Consider the following 16,764-nt stretch of genomic DNA (forward strand, 5'->3'; position numbering starts at 1 on the left):
CAAAGCGACTTAAGTTACAGTTAAACTAACAATATAGGACAACAATATGAAAGTGCTATGACCCTTCCCAGATTAATCATGTATGTAGGAATATTAACATGTAGGCTATGTAGGCATACTTCAGCCAATAAGGTGCGAGTTTGGCCTTTTATATCAATGTATTTGTCCATTAAGCTACGTTAAGCGTTTTGTCCTGATGGAAGGGGAATCCTTGAGTATGATGAGGTATTGAGGGAAACCGATTATAATCCCATTCATGGTAGAAAAAGTTGATAACATGTAGCCTAACACAGGGAAAGTAACAATGAAGTTAATGAATGAAACATAAAAACAGCTTTTGTGCCTTTATCATCTTTTCCGCATATATACTGACCCAGATAATCATCACAAAAAACTTAATGCATGCTCAATTGTTGTAAATTAATTTTTATGAATGAATGGCTTGCTCTAACTGTTGCTCTGGTCTTCCTCAACAACACGCGCTTGCAACCCCTGCTGGTGAGGACGACTAACAGCAGATGGAGATTATGCTCGGTAATCTACTGCGTCTCCTGCAGTTCTTGGATGTCAACGTTGAATTTATTTTGGAAGTGAAATATGAAAGCTGAATATGCATATTTTTTTTCAAGTAGTACAATTCAACAGGCTTTTTGTTTCAAAAACATTTGGCATTATTTTACTTCGATAGGCTGCAGCAGAGAAGCTGTTTATTCAACATTTATTCACAATATCTTGTCATGGTTTATATATGTATTTCTTTTAATGTTATTATTTCGGTCTTATTACCAGGGAAGCTGGACTGCTTTGCTGTTTATTGATTTTTTATTTATTGATTTTTTAAAGTATAAACAGAGAATATGGGGAGAACTTTCACTCTAAGTAAACTTCCGGGTTCTGAACTGGTTGCAGTTCCACTCTGGCTCCATATGAGGGCGCTCACAGGACGAGTGCAGAATGAATGGAGGTCTATGGAGATACAGGTCCTTCTAAAAAAATTAGCATATTGTGATAGAGTTCATTATTTTCCATAATGTAATGAAAAAAATTAAACTTTCATATATTTTAGATTCATTGCACACCAACTGAAATATTTCAGGTCTTTTATTGTTTTAATACGGATGATTTTGGCATACAGCTCATGAAAACCCAAAATTCCTATCTCAAAAAATTAGCATATTTCATCCGACCAATAAAATAAGTGTTTTTAATACAAAAAAAAAGTCAACCTTCAAATAATTATGTTCAGTTATGGACTCAATACTTGGTCGGGAATCCTTTTGCAGAAATGACTGCTTCAATGCGGCGTGGCATGGAGGCAATCAGCCTGTGGCACTGCTGAGGGATTATGGACATTTACATTTATCTGACGCTTTTATCCAAAGCGACTTACAATTGCTATATTTCAGAGGTTGCACGCCTCTGGAGCAACTAGGGGTTAAGTGTCTTGCTCAGGGACACATTGGTGTCTCACAGTGGATTCGAAACCGGGTCTCTCACACCAAAGGCATGTGTCTTATCCACTGTGCCATCACCACCCCAGGTGGAGGCCCAGGATGCTTCGATAGCGGCCATAAGCTCATCCAGTGTTGGGTCTTGCGTCTCTCAACTTTCTCTTCACAATATCCCACAGATTCTCTATGGGGTTCAGGTCAGGAGAGTTGGCAGGCCAATTGAGCACAGTAATACCATGGTCAGTAAACCATTTACTAGTGGTTTTGGCACTGTGAGCAGGTGCCAGGTCGTGCTGAAAAATGAAATCTTCATCTCCATAAAGCTTTTCAGCAGATGGAAGCATGAAGTGCTCCAAAATCTCCTGATAGCTTGCTGCATTGACCCTGCCCTTGATAAAACACAGTGGACCAATACCAGCAGCTGACATGACACCCCAGACCATCACTGACTGTGGGTACTTGACACTGGACTTCAGGCATTTTGGCATTTCCTTCTCCCCAGTCTTCCTCCAGACTCTGGCAACTTGATTTCCAAATGACATGAAAAATTTGCTTTCAACCGAAAAAAGTACTTTGGACCACTGAGCAACAGTCCAGTGCTGCTTCTCTGTAGCCGAGGTCAGGCGCGTCTGCCGCTGTTTCTGGTTCAAAAGTGGCTTGACCTGGGGAATGCGGCACCTGTGGCCCATTTCCTGCTCACGCCTGTGCACGGTGGCTCTGGATGTTTCTACTCCAGACTCAGTCCACTGCTTCCGCAGGTCCCCCAAGGTCTGGAATCGGTCCTTCTCCACAATCTTCCTCAGGGTCCGGTCACCTCTTCTCGTTGTGCAGCGTTTTTTGCCACACTTTTTTCTTCCCACAGACTTCCCACTGAGGTGCCTTGATACAGCACTCTGGGAACAGCCTATTTGTTCAGAAATTTCTTTCTGTGTCTTACCCTCTTGCTTGAGGGTGTGAATGATGGCCTTCTGGACAGCAGTCAGGTCGGCAGTCTTACCCATGATTGCGGTTTTGAGTAATGAAACAGGCTGGGAGTTTTTAAAAGCCTCAGGAATCTTTTGCAGGTGTTTAGAGTTAATTAGTTGATTCAGATGATTAGGTTATTATCTCGTTTAGAGATCCTTTTCATGTTATGCTAATTTTTTGAGATAGGAATTTTGGGTTTTCATGAGCTGTATGCCAAAATCATCAGTATTAAAACAATAAAAGACCTGAAATATTTCAGTTGGTGTGCAATGAATCTAAAATATATGAAAGTTTAATTTTTATCATTACATTATGGAAAATAATGAACTTTATCACAATATGCTAATTTTTTGAGAAGGACCTGTATACCCCTAAAAATCCACTTTTCTCAGGATATTATTTTTTGTCTAGTAATTTGAAAGTTGTTTTCGAAAGGAGATGCAAAGAAATTACAGATTACTGGGTGTTAGATTTTTTAGAGTCACTTATTTGCTTTAAAAAGTCTTTTAAAATGTCAATGACGTCATACACATCGTACGACCAGAGAACTGCTTTACGGCAATCCTTCCGTCACTTTGGTGCTTTCGCGATCTGCACTTTCTTTTCTCTCGAGGCATCGACAACACAGCTGACACAGGTAAATACACGTGCTAGAAGAGTTAAGTCCGCCTTAACATTCTGGGCCCGCTTCGGATGCCACGATGCCATCAGGCGGTATGTCTGGTCGTAATCAGTCCTTCATTGACCAATCAGTGTCCATTAGCAGAATGCTAGCGTGTTATTGGCAACAACAACTCAACCTGTTAGAAATCAAAAGGACATAAGTACTCGTTCATTCAACTTTCGACCTATAACCCATGTTGAACTTGCAAAACCTACATTAAAATCTGAGATTTCTCAACAGCAATCGGGTGAAAGAGAGAAATTGGCCGTCTAGGCTTTCCGTAGAAGGGCTTTGCTTTAACTGTGATCGTAAAGGGTTTGCTATCCTGATGCTCCCTCTAGTGGACAACATTAGTATTCATCTCTGTATCGAATTGACATACAGTAAATGTCTGATACTTTTTTTTAACGATTACATTTGTAATGATTATTTTATTACTGATAATATAGCCACATCAAACTCAAATTCACAGATTCATGGTACCGTATTTCATGCTGTAACAGTTGAATTTTAAACTTCCATTTTGTAGCTAGGCAGTAAATATACATTATTATATCACTAGTTAAATGGTTATTTAATAATTAAATTCATTCCTGCATGAACAGATTCGGTTTGTTTGCAGATTCGATTTGCGCTCACGCGCTCTGCTCACGCACGCGACTTCGGGTGCGTGTGCGTGCATATTAGTGATTCAAATCGAAAAAGCGTCATTCTAGCGCTCAGGTGTCCGACTCCCATCAGAGCGCATCCTCAATATCCAGCACCCATGCGGCTGAACACCATCAACCCGTTAGTGCTGGTGCTGAGGAAGATGAGATGCCAATGGGAAAGAGGAGGAGGATGGAGAGTTTTGTGAAGCTTCATTACTGTGACTGGAGCGGCATCATCTCAGACCAGAAACTGCACCGATAACTGAGAGAAGAGCTGAGGGTAAATCAAATGACCATTGGAGATTATCAGTGTCATTAATTACCATATATGACCACACCATATTATATCTGAAGTTTGATCAAGTCAATAATCTGATTTATTTTTTATTCCAAGACACGTCATGACATATTTAAACAAGGATTGTTTAAAAACTAAAACATTTTAACAGAAGAATAGCCTTAATATGAGTATCCAATGTTTAATAATTATAATTATTAGCTTGAAACATGCTTTTGTTTGATATTCCCTGCTTTAGATCAGAATGGTGTTCAGTCCAGTGCCTGTGCTGCAGAGGATCATGGTCTTCAGGAAGCTGTATCCAGTGGTGTTGAAGATCAGCAGGTTCAAACCCCTCCAGCTCCAGTCCATCACAGTCCAGCACTTCTCCAGGAATGGTTTAAGGTATTGGCCCTATAAGCTACTAATGAATTTGAATATATATTAACATTTGGAAGATTTTGACACCTTTTTGTGCATTTGTTTTAAATGTTCTTTGTTTATTGTGATATGGGAAGTAGGCATGTGCCGGTATCAAATTTTCATGCTGCGATTAATTGATTGAGCTTTTATCGCGGTATACGGTATTATCACGATATTTTAATTGCACAAGAGAAACAGACGGATTGGGGGTATCTAAAAAAAACTTGCATCACAATGTGTAATTGTGATTGTCAAAACATTAATTTTATTTTTTAGTGAAAACATGTTATAATGTTTACATGGTACAGTTACTGAGGCTACTGTTTGTATTATTGCTTAACACAATTTTCATGATTTCAATTAAATTCTTGGATTTAATTTCAATCTTGATTCAATATTGACTCATTTGGATAAATATTAGGTAGGCTACAGTAGATAGCCTGCATTTAATTTTTTCTCAAGAAAAAATATATCTCACATAATGCTGTAAAAATACAGAGAGAAATTAAATATAATGCATACAATATAAATATAATAATAATATAAATATAAAAATGTAATATGCCGTAATTTTCATTATAATAACAATTATATAATGACAAGTAAACATATATTAAAATATGTAATATAGTGCACATATTTAGCAAAATACTCCTCTCTATAGCTATTTTCTTATAGTCAACTAACATTAAATGGCTTTCCTGAGGTAAATGTAACGTTCTGTGACATAATTGTTCTCCTGCAGTGTTATTGACCTCTTTCCGTGGTTGAAAAACACTGATTGATCGAAAGTACGTATACCTTTCGGTGGGTTGTACTGTATCTTTAATAAAAAGTAACAGATGATCTGTTTACTTGAACTGAGGCGCGCGATCTGTCACGTCATTTACAATTAGCACCAAAACAGTATTTATTGTCTGAATTTCGTTATAAAACCTGAGAGCTGATATTTTTTTCATATCAAAAGTAACCTGCTCTGTCTAGTCTGTCGGTGTCAGTGTCCTCTTTGCTCCGCGATTTTTCTCTGCGTGAGAAAATGTATGTGTGGCGCGAGACCGTGTGAAAGTGTCAATTGCGTGAGTCTCAAGCTGCTGAATGCGTGAGAGTTGGCAGCCATGCGGGGGATAAATAGTCGGCAGCGTTCCTCCTTCCGCCGTGCTTCTTTTCCATGTGAGGATTGTTTACATTAGACTAGAGTGCACACTGCATTCACACAGTGCTTATACATGTGATGTGGGGATTGTTTACATCAAAGTGCGCACGTGTTTTGCGCAGCATATACGCATTGTTTTTTTAAGCGGTTGATGGAAAATAAGCTGATGAGCGTTCTAAAAATCTAAATTCGGATCTATTATTTTTCACGGTATTTCGAAGTCCCCGCGATAACAATATCGTGCATATTCATTACCGCGATTTATCGCATTACCGAAAACCGGCACATGTCTAATGGGAAGAAATCAAGGTCAAATCTCTTGTATGTAACCTGGCCCTAGCCAGATGCATTTCGCTCCGCCTAGCTTCACTCATCCATCTGGAACCGATCCATTGAAATGGCGTTTCAGAAGGCTGGGCCTTATCAAAAATCCTTGCATATGATTGGATAAGCCACTTGTCTGTCATCTTTATCGACGTGCTATTTCAACCACTCACACCGAAGCCAACCCGTGACGCTGATGAGAGCGACGCAGGAAAAAACAATTTTGTTTTCTCTTCCTTCAGAATTGGGGCGATCAGTGGCAGAAAGATAAGCGTCTCTTCCCGATTGTGGTGGTGGGTTCTTTTGCCTGAATGCTGTGCTCCGAATGCTGTGCTCATATTGAGGTGGGATGTGAGTGTGCACGTATGATTGCCGTGTCATTGCTGCCACGGGAAGCCAGCGCCCAATTCTGAAGCAAGGTCTGTGTGTTATTTGTGTGGATTCGTCTTTTTGATTTATTGGTGTCTTAAATAAAATTGGAAGACTTTTGATGAAAAAATTAAGTTTTTATTGTTTGTACTCAACCCAAGTCTGATACCTGACTCTGTTAAAAGGAGCCTGTGAGCCTTGCTCTAGTGCGAAGGGAAATTCCCCGGAAGTAGGCCCCGGGGTGGCGTAGTCGGTAACTTTATAACCGCCCACCTCATTTGTGGCCCAGTTGTCTGGGCTAACGTGTAGGTTGAGCGAAATTTTCTAAATCTTAGTACATCTTTACTCGGGTCGCCACACTTGGAAAAGCTCGCCACAAACAAAAACAAAACGGTCGCTTCTCCACTACGTCACATCTATGAAACTCCCGCCCTGCGTCCTGATTGGCTAAACCATAAAGTTGGTTGGAGAAATCACTCTCAATGGAAGAGGTTCCAGATGGATGTGAGTGAAGCTAGGCGGAGCGAAATTCATCTGGCTAGGGCCAGGTTATCTTGTATGTGCTCTATGTATATCATCAGCCTGTTAGTGAGGAAAGTGCTAGTCAGGAGAGACAGAGGAAGAAGAGTAGTTGTGTAGATCTGCTCTCTCTTCACTGGAGTTCTGGAGAGCATCTCTCTCTTCACAGCAGTGGCTCAGGTCAGGCTCAGAAAGTGGAGGATCAGACCACTACAACCCTTAGTGAGAGACATGCTGAGGGTAAATCCAGTGACCAGTTGAGAATGTGGAAATGCTCTGTTTATTAGTGCTCTGTACATCATAACGTCTACATCATTTTCAGCTAGATATGAGTATCCATTAATGGAAACGTGTCATTCATGGGAACTTAATTAATTAAGGGAATTGTTCTGTTCCCTTGGATGAAGTGCCATTAATTACCATGTCACAAATTCACACCTATATCAAAATCCAAAAGTTTGATCAAAGTTATGATTTTTTCCAGGACTTGTCTTAAATACTTAAACAGAACTTTTATTTTTTTTATACTTTTTAAATCAGAGGATCATGGTCTTCAGGAAGCTGTATCCAGTGGTGTTGAAGATCAGCAGGTTCAAACCCATCCAGCTCCAGTCCATCACAGTCCAGTCCGTCCAGCACCAGCTCACAACAACAGAGTGGACGTGACAACTGAGCGTGAGTTTACGGCCATGACCTCAAACATTAAACTCACTGCTGTCCATGACACTAAAATGAATCATCTTTTTGCAGACGACATTTTGAGCTGGTATGAAATGGGCAGAATGCTTGGTGAGGGATCATTCGGCTCTGTTTATGAAGGGAAACGCTTGGAGAACGGCCTTGAGGTATCGCCATTTTCTTACAATATTTAGCCAACAAATTATTTTGTCTCACTATATCCATTTCAAGTCTTTTTGTGGATATTTTTCCACTATTTACTGCATTTGACATGTTAGAAATGTAACAATTTATTTATTTATTTTTTATTGATCAGGTGGCAGTGAAAATTGCCAGAAAGCCGCAGAACATGAAATACATCTACATTGTAAGTAGGCTACACTCACTATGTGTTTTTCAAATTAAAATATGTAAACATAATGACAACACCTTCATATAACAATGATCCTTGTTCCAGCCTGGTCATCCCGCACGCTTCCCATTAGAGGTCGGCCTATTAACCCTTGCTAATAGCGGCCCCAAAGTCTCAGAGATCATTGAGCTGCTGGACTGGCAGGACCAGCCTGACCGATATATCATGGTCTTGGAGCGTCCCTCACCCTGTGAAGATCTGTGGGATTTCTGGAACGGTCACGAAGGCATCCTGAATGAGGACACAGCACGGTTTATTATGGCGCAGGCAACAATGGCGGCTCAGATGTGCTGTCGTCGTGGAGTGTTTCACCGGGATATTAAGCTGGAGAACCTGCTGATCAATACAGAAACTCTTGAGGTCAAACTGATTGACTTCGGGTGCGGGGATCTCCTGCAGGAATCTGGCTATGAACGATTCTGTGGCATGAATGATGAACCAAACCTGTAGTTTGGGACTTAAGTTCTAGTGACTAGTTCAATCGGTGTCATATAAACCATATCTCACATTTGAGTCAGCATTTTTAAAAATTCAAAACACCAGATGTTTTTACCACATGCTATGGTATTTTATGCTATGGTACTTACTAGGGATGCTCCGATTGATCGAACGCCGATCATGATCGGACGATATTGGTTAAAATTAGATTGATCGGCGAACCCCAAAAGCGCCGATCAAAAAAGCCGATCACGTGCCCGTGCGCCAAGCACGCAGGTGGGAAAAAGTCGCGCGAGTAATTTACGTCACGTGACGTAAATTACTCGCGCGACTTTTTCCCACCTGCGTGCTTGGCGCACGGGCACACAACAGTAGAGTGGAGCTTGGCAGTGGCAACATGAGTTCTCCTTCACCTGAACGAATAGGGAGTCTTCCCAACGGATTGAAGCGCGCTTCCGAGTGAAGACCGTGCACCGCGCGAGCCACAACAGAACGCAGTATCTGCGCCACTGATCGCTGCGGCAACGAGCACTGTGATCACTTGATAAAAAAAAAAAACATTTCAGCGCTAGATCGCCTCTTCTTTAACAAATGAACAAAACGAATCCTCTGAGTTAACTGGAGATGTTTTTATTTATTTGTATTGGTACATTCGTGCCGCGAGATTTTTCAAAAGTGCCGGTGGTATTTTATTTTTTTTGATCTGACGTAGTTGGTTCCTCAACTACATCAGATTCAGATTCAGATTATTTTATTTAATGCCATGTCAGCATTCAAAGATATTTTCATGGCAAAAATTCAATTATAAAAATACAAATATCATACAATAAAACAAAACAAATATAAACGAAGTCATTTTATACAATATATATTTTTAAATGAACATATGATAAAAAATCCAAAACCTTTTCAGGCATAATCTCATTAAATATGTCCTTTAATGAAGTAACTTCATAAAAGAGCATTCTGCTCAACTACATCAGACGTTCATAATAATAACAGAAAAAACTTGCCATAGTTTTGTCCTTTTATCAGTAGCCAGTTTTGGTGTAACAAGTTGTACATTTTGTTGCCAATTACTAAATGTAGTGGGTGTATTAAGAGGCTACAATTTCCAAGTATGCCTAAGTATAACTTGATCCCCTTCCATTAGGCTGATCTGATGTGTGTTGGTCTGCCTGACACCTCTTTGTTTGGAATAATTTAATGTTACTCTGCCTTATTTGGGAAAGCTGGCCTACAGTAGCCTTAAGACATCTCATTTTCTAAATACAATTAAATAAACACATTTCTACAAATGGTGCAAACTCTGCTAGATTATAGATAAAAGATTCCCATTCTCCTGCCATTCTGTGATCTGCAGTGATCGGCAATCGGCAGATCATGATTTTGGTGATCGGTAATCGGTGATCGGCCCCAAGAATGCTGATCGGAGCATCTCTAGTACTTACCCATCAGACAACTCTTTTTCCTGCAGGCACTCTAGACTACCGCCCGCCTGAGTCCTGCACAGAGGGCAAGTACCACGGGAAACCAGCGACTGTGTGGTCTCTGGGAGTGCTCTTATTCCTGCTGGTGTGTGGACGCTTTCCAGAAGCAAGAGACAGGCGAATGATGGATGAAGACATCTGGTCTGAGCCTGGCTTGTCCAACGGTAAGATGCCATTCATCACAACAAAGAAGACCAACTGTAATTTAAATCATACAAAACAAAGAAATTACAAAAAGTATTACCAAAAGATAGATATTGCATAATACAAGCATTTTTTTTTCTGATTTTCTGACCGTACTTTATAGAATAGTTGAATCTTACAGCTTAACACAAAGACAGCAGGTGTAAAGTTGAAGGTGATAATCTGACTCACTTCTGTCGTTCTGCACAGAATGCTGCCTCCTGATCCGATCCCTCCTGAAGGAAAGCCCAAGACAACGCATTTATTTGAGGAAAATCCTTCGACATGAATGGTTTAAGGTAATGAGCCTAAGATCAGCTACAAATGATTTTGAAGACTATATTCACTTTTCATTTTAAAGATTTTAAAAATGTTTTGTTCTAATTGTAATCTATGACTGCAACCTTTTGTGTTTGCTTGTTTCAGGTCACAGAATAAGACATGAAGAGGAATGCCAGAAGTTCCTGTGAAAGCTGCTTCTGCCACGGCCTTCTCCAAAGATCCTGCACCGGATCCACAGAGTCTCCAGTCTTCGGCTGCTTCCTCCTCCTGCTGTGCATCTAACAGCTGATATGAGGCTCACACAATGCTTTAGATAATTTGTCCGGCTCCTTGTTTTGAGGAAGGAATATTTTCATCTTGCAGTATTTGGTGACCACTAGTGATGTGACATTTGAACCGAGGCGTCGGAGCTTGTGTCGAGAAAAAATGGGCGTGCCAGATGAAGCCGCGATTCGAGGCTTGTGTTGTTAACGTGAAAATCACGTGACCAATGACAAACGAGGCCTCGGTTTGTGTGGATACGTCATCGGTTCTGTCTGAGTGTCGCTACGGATAAAGGGGATTCGAAACTCGCGCCACCTTGTGGGTGTTATCAGGAGTAGTAGAAGCAGTTGTAGTAGTGTCAGAGAGTCAAATATCTCTCATTGTTATTGTCGTTATTGAGTCATATACAGTATGTGTTAGGGCTATATATTATTACATTATATCAGGTTAGAATATGTATATTATTATTATTAATTATAGTAGCTATCTTATAGTCTTGTTATATTAATAAGATGAGATTATTTGGATTTTTGGATCTGGACTGCTTTTTGTTTTGGATCGCCCTTTTGGATTTGTTTTCTTTTTGCGACTCTTCCTTTTTCCTGGTAATGGAGCCAGCTAGAAAGAGGAGATCCTCCCCTGTCTGGGCTCAAAAGAAGCATCAGTATCCTCATTTATACCAACTGGCACTGGCATTTTTATGTTCCTCTGCATCCTCTGTTCCAGGGGTCGGCAACCTATTTGTCATAAAGTGCCATTTTTAAGTTTCCGAGTTCATCACTGTGCCATAACCCCCCCCCCCCCCCCCCCTGTATAAATAAACATATTTTAAATATTCATAATGACTAACACAGAAATAGTACAGAAATTAAAATGTTTCTCATGAAATTCGTTTTAGATTTGTCATCTTTGTTTTCAGGCCTAAATTAGACTTTGAAGAACAGATTGGACCTGGTCATTCGTGTTTTTACTGACTTCTTTCAGTTTTGTTAAAAGTGTTACACTTCCACTTGGCAACATAACTGCATCTCACTACTTTTAATGAAGACAACTGTGTGTTGAGCTTCACAATGTAAGCTAAACTTTCAGTTTCATTTGCGCAGTTTGCACGTCGGCTTGCTGAAGAGATGCGTGTTGCAGCAGCGCTGTCATATCTATAAACCGGGAGCCGTTATAACACTCGCATGTTTTTTTTTTAACCAATTTGGGAGGAGTAAAATTTACATTTGTGACTTCAACAAGCATATATAGTGCATATATGCATTTTGTTCATTTTCATCTGGAATATGTAAAAGTGTGCTCTCAATCAGAGGGCATTTGTCTCACGATTGGATAGCTTTCCAATCAGAGAAAAAACATGAAGTGATCAGGTACGCATGAACGGAGTTTCCACATGCATCACAGTCATTTTAATATGTATGGAATGTTTAATAGGGACTCTATACACTTGGTTGAAATTTATAGCATTAACTATTTACAGCGGAACGAGCTTTAAGGTGTCATTTGGATAACTTGTTTGCGCTGATGCGCAGTGGTCAGCGCGACCACTCTGACCAATGGTTTGTTAGAGCTGCACGCTTTCATTGACTTGTGCAGTTTAATACTCACACTTTAATAATATTAATAGATTTATAATAATAGATAATAATATTAAAAAAGTTGTTACTACAAGGAATTATTACATCAATATTTAGATCTGTATATAGGTGGGAGGTAGGCTACTTTATTTGAATGAAATACATACACCCCTCTCGCGCTTGCTTGCGTGCCAGCGATTAACCCTCCGCGTGCCAGTGTTGGCACGCGTGCCTTAGGTTGCCGACCCCTGATCTGTTCCTTGAGAATGGATATTTTCCAAGGCTGGAGAGGTTCTGTCCAAGAAGAGGAATCGTCTAAATCCCAACACACTTGAAAAAATTCTGTTTCTCAATAAAAATCTATTGTAATCCTTCCTTCACCCACCCCAAACTGCAGTGTTGTGTGTGAGGACAATCCCAGAAGATATGAGGAGCAGTTTCATCAGGAGCTTCACAGAAAGAACAAAGTGTCTATATCTGACTTGAACCTTTACAAAAAAGCTTTAGCAGGGTAAAATTTGTGTAATAATTTGAATTCACAGTTATTTATTTCAAAGGCAGAGTCCAAACTTTTTTCCAATCAATATGGTCAACCAAATTAATCCAATATGATGGAACTGTTACAAGCTCCTTTTGAAAGAGAGATATAATTCTATAATTACGTGATGAAGGATGTGACGAAACGCACAGTTTTCCTACTGGGAGTTCAAATGGTTTTTTATATGTGACTGTGTTGTAATGATATAGAATTTGAATGTGATTTTATGATTATTTTGCTCTGTCCCATGTACAGCACTGTGGTCAACTGTGGTTGTATTAATATGTGCTTTATAAATATATTGAACATTGAACAAGAGTATCTTTCACTCTGTCCCCAGCATTTCAGCCAAGCAAAAGGTTCAAGATAACGTGCTCCTTTAAAGCTGAGAATTTGGGCTTGGATAAACATTCACATCGTTACCGTTCTGCAAAAGGGAATTCCAGCATCTCAAAGGACTGTCTCTTCAAGCCTTTTCCCAGGTTCAGCCATTGTTGCTTATAGGCTCTGATCATCATCACTTGATCATCCCCATGGAGCCAGTGTGCTTCGGTTCAAATTCAAAATTCAATTTTAAAGCAGTGAAATCAATTACATACCACTGTATGAACTGTAAGAGTAAATGTAGGCCTAAGTAAAAAAAAAACTGTAACTGAGTAACTGTATTTGGTACTTTAACAAATAAAATCGAGTAGAAATAATTGGGGGAAAACATCCAAAAAAACCCAATATTTATGATTAATATTAACTGTTTTTATTTACGAGTAATATAAACTTTTTTATTTCGTCTATACCTTTGTAAAATATTTTGTATTTTCTTTTCATATTCCTTTCTCGAAACTTAAATCCCAAGGGAAGACACCCTAATGTTAGCTAGCTAGTTAACTCAGCACAGCATTGCTTGGAAATAATGAAGGTTCTTTGTTCTAATATAAATTATAATCATATGCATCTATAGATATATAATCACATATCATTATAGATTATAACTAAACTTTATACTTGTTAACCTAAAGTAGACAACATTTTTAAAAAGCTGATGAGAGTTGTAATTTGGCCTATGGAACACTATGGCGTATGGACTACTATGACCTTATGTTAGCCTACATTTTCTGCATGATACACTAAAGTTAATCAATACACTGATTAAAAGAAAACTTACTTTGAAATGCTAAAGTAGGTCTTGTGCATTTGTATGGCCCATAAACTGAGATCCAAGAAACCTTGTTTGAACACAGTCACTTAACCAATATCGCACATGAAGGTCCAGTTGCTTGCTTTTTATTGTCTGGTTCAGGGTCTCGTCCAGGCCCGGTTCTACGGCCTGCTAAGCACCCTCAAACAAAAGTGAAAGCACCCTCAGATTAAATTTTTAATAGCACATATGTAAACGAGATAGAAACACAGACGGATTTCACACTCATACATATAATACACAAAATAAATCCATTAACACGATTTTTCAAATTTTCAAGATCATTATGCTTTCATCTTTAATGCATTTGATTGGTTGTGTCCTTTCACGATCATCATACGCATAGGTGAAGCTATCTCTTTAATTGCCCACTTTGCTTGCGTGTATGCTTCCCGCTCAGGAAATTCGTTAGCTGACTTTCTGAGACAGGGTTTAAGGTAGCCTAAAAATATAAATTGTCCATTTTTAATCATGGACATACGAAATTGGCTCAAGAAAGCTCAAACATCTACATCACAAAGTAACACCGCCTGGCGATGACAGCAGCGAACCCCGCCATCGACCTCTGGGTTATGGGCCCAGCACGCTATCACTGCGCCACTCTGCTGTAAGAAAAGTTGAGAAGAAAGGTTTTCCATAACCCAGAAAAAGTTGAGAGAAAGGTTTCGATACAAATAGCCCTGGGTTGTGGGGCCAGCACGCTTCCGCTGTACCACTCTGCTTATGACAAGAGGCTCGACATACCCTACTGTTTTCAAAATGACTTGGGTTTAGGCACACTTAAAGAGCTCTTCTGTCATCAATTAGAACAGGTGAAAAATGTGTTCTTGCACACAGCTGAAGCAACTTTTCTTCAAGTAGGAACACAGCATGTATATAGTGCAACTGGTCTTAGCAGAGGATGGTTTCGATCCATCGACCTCTGGGTTATGGGCCCAGCACGCTTCCGCTGCGCCACTCTGTTCCCTGTAGCAAGTTTGCAATACCCATACCTTTTCGAAAGGACTTGCATTTCGGCACATTTGCAGAGCTTTACTGTCATCAATTAGAACAGGTGAAAAATGCGAGTGTTTTAGCACAAAGCTGAGGCAACTTTTCTTCAAGTAGGAACACAGCATGCATATAGTGATGGTGTTCTTAACAGAGGATGGTTTCGATCCATCGACCTCTAGGTTATGGGCCAAGCACGCTTCCGCTGCGCCACTCTGCTCCTATATTAAGATTGCAATACCCATACCTTTTTGAAAGGACTTGCGTTTCGGCACACTTGAATAGGTCTTCTGTCAACAATTAGAATAGGTGAAAAATTCAGAGGGTTTTAGCAAACAGCTGAGGCAACTTTTCTTCAAGTAAGAACCAGGCATTTATATAAGTAAAGTGTTCTTAGCAGAGGATGGTTTCAATCCATCGACCTCTGGGTTGTGGGCCCAGCACGCTTCCGCTGCACCACTCTGCTTATGACAACAAGCTTCAGTGACAACAACAGCATTGGCATATAAACAAGGCCAGCAGACAAAGTAATCCGGGTGAACGAATACTTCGACAGGCTAGTGGGGCATGACTCGCTTGCCATGCTAATTGTTCATCTTATTCAGGTGGCTTAGTCAATGAGGGGTTTGAACAGGGCATACACACAAACACACAGATTTTCTGAGTAGACGCGAGGGATGTGGAAGTTGCTCGTTTTCTTCGGAATAAAACATGTACATAAGTAAAGGAGCCTTAGCAGAGAAAGGTTTCGATCCATCTAGCTCTGGGTTGTGGGGCCAGCACGCTTCCGCTGCGCCACTCTGCTTACGACAACTGGCTCGACATACCCTACTGTTTTCAAAATGACTTTGGTTTAGGCACACTTGAAGAGCACTTCTGTCATCAATTAGAACAGGTGAAAAATGCATAGTGTTGTGGTGATGCGATCAATCCTTATAGTGATTAGGGGCGGATACGGCACGTTCAAGGGACATAAAAGGAGATGAGGTTGACATCATTAAGCGCGTCTTTCTGGGTCCTGGGAGTGACGTCATTTCTTGTGCGCCGTGTTTATGTCCAGGAGGTAAGAGCTACTGGTGGCAAGTCTCATTATGAATGTTTGGTGTGGAAGGGTAATTTGACACTCATGTGATTTACAGTGTGTGGCTGAGGAGTACTTTAGACCCGTCGAACTAGTATTTATTAATGTGAGGCCATAATTGGCACGCCATCAAGTGCACTGGGCGGGGCGAGTTACCATACGCAGGTATGTTAAGCTTATTTTAACGTTAGGTTCACGAGACGGTGATTTCTTAAATTGAAATGTGTATTATATTTTTACAGTGACACGGGGGCCAGGAGGTGTTGCAGCAGGCTTTGTGGGCGCTGTTAGGCTTTATGCGACCCATTTGATGGTCCTGTGAGGATTACCTGCATCCGGTAGTCATTCGAACTGGAGCGTTTCCGAACTGAGTTGTATTCTCCTCTGCAAGCTGTCTTTGACCATTCCTCTGCCTTTTATTGGAACGAGGCATCGACCGTCGATCTGTACCTTTCACTCTAACTGTTGGACGATCTCATTCCAGCGAACGAGGGTCTCTTTGACAACCATAACGACGCATTTGTTGCCGATCTGTACTGTATATTTATTCTAACTGTTGGACGATCTCATTCCAGCGAACGAGGGTCTCTTTGACAACCATAACGACGCATTTGTTGCCGATCTGTACTGTATATTTATTCTAACTGTTTGACGATCTCATTCCAGCGCACGAGGGTCTCCTTGACGACCGTGACGACGCATTTGTTGCCAATCTGTACTGTATATTTATTCTAATTGTTTGATTGTCTCATTTTTAGCGAACGAGGGTCTCCTTGACGACCGGATCGATAGTGCGTTCACAGCCTTTGGTGACGCTTCTAAATTTAGTCTTTAATATAA

The 16,764-nt window shown here is 40.3% G+C and overlaps 1 protein-coding gene and 1 long non-coding RNA gene across 2 annotated transcripts; one reads left to right on the plus strand and one right to left on the minus strand.

Moving 5' to 3' along the window:
• Nucleotides 1–4,289: 4,289 nt before the first annotated feature.
• Nucleotides 4,290–10,155, minus strand: LOC143741244 (uncharacterized). The gene is made up of 3 exons (XR_013204976.1): nt 10,115–10,155; nt 9,776–10,012; nt 4,290–4,429 (listed from the first exon to the last, which is right to left on the minus strand). It is a non-coding gene; the product is annotated as an uncharacterized LOC143741244 (long non-coding RNA).
• LOC143741241 (serine/threonine-protein kinase pim-3-like) lies at nt 7,579–10,577 on the plus strand. The gene is made up of 6 exons (XM_077233666.1): nt 7,579–7,641; nt 7,791–7,841; nt 7,932–8,310; nt 9,802–9,978; nt 10,208–10,296; nt 10,424–10,577. The coding sequence occupies exons 1-6, from the start codon at nt 7,579–7,581 to the stop codon at nt 10,433–10,435; spliced, it is 771 nt and encodes a 256-aa protein (XP_077089781.1). The 3' UTR covers nt 10,436–10,577.
• Nucleotides 10,578–16,764: the final 6,187 nt, after the last annotated feature.

Source organism: Siphateles boraxobius, unplaced genomic scaffold (assembly GCF_051911475.1).
Source record: "Siphateles boraxobius isolate OS27281-9 unplaced genomic scaffold, OSU_SipBor_1 180, whole genome shotgun sequence".
In the NCBI taxonomy this organism is placed as follows: domain Eukaryota; kingdom Metazoa; phylum Chordata; class Actinopteri; order Cypriniformes; family Leuciscidae; genus Siphateles; species Siphateles boraxobius.

What these genes read in the sequence shown, in the direction of transcription:
- LOC143741241 (XM_077233666.1), top strand. Translation starts at nt 7,579, where the DNA reads ATGCTTGGTGAGGGATCATTCGGCTCTGTTTATGAAGGGAAACGCTTG. An exon ending in ACATGAAATACATCTACATT is followed by an intron (nt 7,842 to 7,931) that starts GTAAGTAGGCTA and finishes TCCTTGTTCCAG; the next exon opens with CCTGGTCATCCCGCACGCTT. An exon ending in TGGCTATGAACGATTCTGTG is followed by an intron (nt 8,311 to 9,801) that starts GCATGAATGATG and finishes TTTTTCCTGCAG; the next exon opens with GCACTCTAGACTACCGCCCG.